This window comes from Palaemon carinicauda, chromosome 8, assembly GCF_036898095.1.
Source record: "Palaemon carinicauda isolate YSFRI2023 chromosome 8, ASM3689809v2, whole genome shotgun sequence".
Classification (NCBI taxonomy): domain Eukaryota; kingdom Metazoa; phylum Arthropoda; class Malacostraca; order Decapoda; family Palaemonidae; genus Palaemon; species Palaemon carinicauda.
This window is the reverse complement of record NC_090732.1, coordinates 152379900-152384899: the sequence shown is the minus strand read 5'-3', so window position 1 is coordinate 152384899 and position 5000 is coordinate 152379900. Positions and strand designations below refer to the sequence as shown.

Here is a 5000-nt window from a genome sequence, read left to right as displayed (position 1 = left end):
GAAATGAAAAAAATCATATTTCCAACTGTATCGGTTTATTAACATAAGAGTAATGTCCCTTAGAGAGGAGCAAATCCGGTCGAAGATGATCCTGGAATAAGGTCAACCGAACATTGTTTAACACTAAAAACTGGGGTAACAGTTTTAAAGGTTGGTTAGCGGTTGCTCATAATGATCTAAGATTGAATTGATAGTATACTCATCGAGTTCCAAGGTTGAAAATCTCATCTTAGTCTTTTAAAGATGAGGTTTAATTGTTTTGATTTGATTAGTTGTGTTCTGTATGTGTTATTATTATTTTCTTGTATTATCATTTTGGATTAATCGTAGTGAAACTATTATAATTGCTGTTGTTATTTTGTTGGTTTTGCTTTTCATCATTATTTGTTTATTTGATAAAATCATCAAATCAAAATTGATTGTTTATTCGAATGATGATGGTTCTTTGAGGCAAAGAATCAAGATCTCTGATTAAGATCGCCTAATTTCGTGAAAAAAAGAAGAAAAAGAAGAAAAAAAGACTTCTATTAGTTATTCAATTTGCACGAATATTAAATAGTAATAATTTTTCTAATGGCAACCAACAATGATAGTGTGAATATTTTTCGCTATTATCTTAAATCGTCCAACGAGAATATGATTATGTGACTTAACTTGATGTTTTGGAAAATTTCTTCACCAATGGTAATAATATATTTTAGAATAATAACTTTGATAGTTATTATGGAAATATAGAGTTGTAGCGTTAATAATGATACCATATACTGTAGATTGTTTTGCTACATCATTGTAAAAGGCTTAATAGTGATGATGATTTATCAATGATATCGTTAGCAATAACTTTCAACGAGAGCAAAAGAATTCCTAATAATAGAATATTGATAATATTAGCATAATTGTTGTAACACGGTAACATGTAATAAACATATAATGATGCAATTATAATTGGAATACGTAATAAAAGTGAAAGCAGGAAATCACAACGATGCCAAAATTTGATGAATGTAATTTCCTAGTAAACGAAATAACATTTAAAACAAATTCTGCCTTATAAAAGAATATGGGCAGGTATTTTAACATGATAATTGCATACAATTTATCTTTTCATTCCAGGTCTGGATCGGGCATTGCAGGATATGAATGGATCCCTAGCAAGAACCATTGATCTTCACTTCATGTATTCCTTCAGACCACAGAGCGTTGGTGAGTGGATTTTCTTTCAGTTATTGCCTTCGCCATGCCAAGGCTTTGTTTTCACTTCTGTCTGTTTTGTTTTTTTATTTGTTTGCTTGTCTGCAAGCAACTTTGCACAAAAACTAATGTATCAATTTTGACCAAATTTGGTAGTCATCACCAAAGGATGTATCTGTAACATGTTGGATAAAGTACATCAAAGTACAAGTACGCAGCAGTACTTTGAAAATTATCGCAATGTTAAGTAAATGGCCAATATTTTGTTAGTTTATTTTTTGTTTGTGAACAACATTACACAAAAAGCTACTAAATCAGTTTCAACGAAACTTGAAGGACATGTGGGGTAAAACCCAAGGATAAATCTAATAGATTTTGAAGGAAATACACAGAGGTACAAGTACGCAGTGGAGCAAAATAAGACTGCTTGGGGTGACAAAGGCATGCTCTCTACTGGGTGCCACTTTAGTTATGTATGTATATGGAACGTTTAGCTTGTTATTTCTATAATTGTTGTAGGCAAAGGCAAATTTTAGTAAAAAGATTTTATATCTCCTGCTCAGTCAATTCATTTAACCAATTGTAGGTAATTGTTTACAACCCCACGCTCTCCATTTACTCCAAAATAATGCAATCCTGCAGTTCTCCTCTTCGTGCACAGTAAATAGGTGGTTATTTAAATTCTGGGAAAGCAATAATTAGCAAGATATGTTGAGGAAGGGGGAAGGGGTTATAAAAAGAAAATAGCTCGGTTTCCTAACCAAACGACTTAGAACTGACATGTCAACATCGTCAACCAAACAGAATTCGCGATGCCAGCGTACAAAAACAAGTTCGTGATGCCAGCATACATTTGATATACTGTACATTCAAAATACACTTAATCAAAAATTGAGTGATTACCTAAAAGTGTCACTATTTGTAAATTACATATTTTATGGACACTTTTGAGTAAATTAATCAATTTTTAATTAAGTATATTTTGAATATACAGTATGTTAAATGAACGCTGGCATCACGAACTTCTGTTTATGTACGCTGTCATCACGAATTCTGTTTGGTTGACTTTGTTGACATGTCAGTTCCAAGTCGTTTGGTGAGGAAACCGAGTTATTTTCTTTTTATAACCCCTTCCCCCTTCCTCAACATATCTTGCTAATTATTGCTTTCCCAGAATTTAAATAACCACCTAATTACTGTGCAAGAAGATGAGAATTGCAGGATTGCACTATATTGGAGTAAATGGAGAGCGTGGTGTTGTAAACAATTACCCAATTTTATACTATGTCTTTAAACATTTGAAGCACCACAATTGCATTTTTATTTGCTACTCTAGGCCTCGTGATTTAGAATGTTTTCAATTTTTTTTTTCTTCTTGCTCTATGGCCTCAGTTTTCAAGACAGATTTTATTTATTTCTACTATGTGATTTATTTTCCTTTTATTATTTGTCTTTGTGCCTCGTCCTTAAGTCTTAATAAATAAGGAATTTTTCATTCGAAAATCTCAGAAATTTCTGGAATTTTATTTTTGATTCATAAACCTTTTCTCAAATCACTAAGTTGTTTATTTACATACTGATTTTACCTAAGGTTTAGTGAATTGGTGATTTGGTTTATTAATAAAAAAATATTTTTTTTCACACGTAAATTAGTACCGTTCATCTTTTATAGTAAAAGAAAATGGATTTAAATAGGATCTACCTATAAACAAATTCAAAGTATTTATATATTAGGGGACACTTGGAGAGTTTATTTCTATTTATTTTCAAAAGTAAAGCCAAAGCTTTATACTTGTTAATTTATTAATTTTGACTTCCTATAGACTTGGAGTTTATTTATTGACTGATTTACATACGATTGTCTCTTGCAAACTGAGAACATACTTCTGCTTTACTTTGTATCTCTTGCACACCAATAAATTTGTTTACTACTCATAGCCAACTTCTTACATACTCGGAGTTTATTCATTAAGTGATTTACATACGATCGCCTCTTGCAAATTGAGAAAATATTTCCGCTTCACTTCTCTGTATATCTTGCACACCAAAGCTAAATTGTTTACTAATCTATTTACTTACGTTTATCTCTTTCAGAGCCCGATGACTCCTCCTCTCCAGAGACGCCCGTGATGACGATGATGCAAGGGGAAGTGTGACATCACGACTCCGGGTGACCTTCATCTTCGTCACACTGGTGACATCTCTCTTCTTCTACCTGACAATGTCTCACCTTAATAGATTCGCCCTGATCACCTCTGGATTACCTGTTCTCCAGCTTCGTTTTTTGACAAGTCATATTCGGTCACTTATGAAAAGAGTCTTTTTGAGAAAGTTGTTGTGGCTCATTTATGTCTTGAACAATGAGATTTCTTCCGTCTTTATTCGATATTAAAGAAAATGAAGAAGTCTCTTTACGGCAATGCCCATAATTTCTTAAAAATCTTTTGGTTTAGATAAAGGAAATGTGTTTTTTAAACTTCAAGAACTTGGAAGATATTTTCCTCTAGACTGATTAACTGTCGATAGCTTTTGTTTTGCAGCTTGAGATCCAATTCCGGAAAATAGGATTATGGTATCTGTACAAAGTACCGATTAAGGTGTTTCATTCACAGGAGAAGATACGTAGCGTTCATTCATTCATCTCTTCCGGGGCCCTGGCTTTCATAGGCCTATGCAAAGCAGTTGTCGCCTTATCGAGCGTTTTATATTACGCTGGCGAACCTTTTGAGAACATGCACGTAATCACATTCCGTATCTGTACATAACAATCACCCATGAACTGAATTCCATGCTCCGCCGTGCATTTCTCAAGGGGGTCTTGACTTTGTCTATGCCACTTTTCACTCATTCCCTTATATTTATTACTTCCTGGTATACCAACAGATTATTATTCTGTGGATGTTACTATCCCCTATCTTACAGATGAATACGTCTCTCTCTCTCTCTCTCTCTCTCTCTCTCTCTCTCTCTCTCTCTCTCTCTCTCTCTGTGGAGACAAGAGATGATCAATGGCCCCATCTCATCAATCATCAATATTTTCACCATCGTCATTTATTGTATAGATAAACTGCTTTTTTAAAAAAACCTTTAGCAATCTGCCGATGTTACCTCCCACTTTCCTATATATAGGATCTATGAAACCTTTGACTGTAATTTGGTGTTTAAGTACTTCATGTATGTTTTAACGATCCAGTAAAATGTGATTTGCTTTAGCCTTCTTAATCAGCGCTACTCACTTTATTTGTATTTTAAATCTGCATTATTTTCTCATACCAGCCCTTAAAATCTGTTTATTTTTGGATTAAAACCCTTATTTACACACTTTTCAATACGTTACCAACCTTGAGAATTATTTATCTCAGTGCTATCTACCCTTGAATACAGTTTCATTCGTACTGTAACAAATCTTTGTTTCAGTAACTACAGAATAATTCTAGGATTTTATAACCTGTTCACAATTAGTGTTACGCAAGGGAACTATTTCCTTATCTTTTAAATTCACGAACCAGTTCTTAGTGGCACCAGTCATAGGAAAAATCCGAAAACCTTTTCAACATCGTCCGTATCTGTAGGTAACGTCAGAGCAAATTTCGTGTTTTTCAGTGTTAGGTGTTGTGCCGAAGGCTTGCCAGGGAGGTCTTGCCACGCATAACTTGAAGAGGTTTACAGTTGCCTGGGGTTAATGCAATGCTTAATAAGGGAGAGACGTCTGCTGACGAGTATCCTTTCCATAAGTAATTTTCAAACTATATTCCCGGTGATAACTTCATTTTAACGCAAACTATATTTTGTATTGTGTAGTGGGTTCT

The 5000-nt window shown here is 33.8% G+C and overlaps 1 protein-coding gene across 1 annotated transcript in view; it reads left to right on the top strand.

The window, feature by feature from the left end:
* Nucleotides 1-5000, top strand: part of LOC137645496 (LIM/homeobox protein Awh-like) — a 26858-nt gene that overhangs the window by 20358 nt on the left and 1500 nt on the right. Inside the window, exons 4-5 of the mRNA XM_068378302.1 lie at nucleotides 1114-1203; nucleotides 3286-5000. The exon at nucleotides 3286-5000 is cut by the window's right edge and continues 1500 nt beyond it. Coding sequence (XP_068234403.1) covers nucleotides 1114-1203; nucleotides 3286-3347 — 152 coding nt within the window. The 3' untranslated portion in view covers nucleotides 3348-5000. The remainder of the gene's footprint in view (nucleotides 1-1113; nucleotides 1204-3285) is intronic.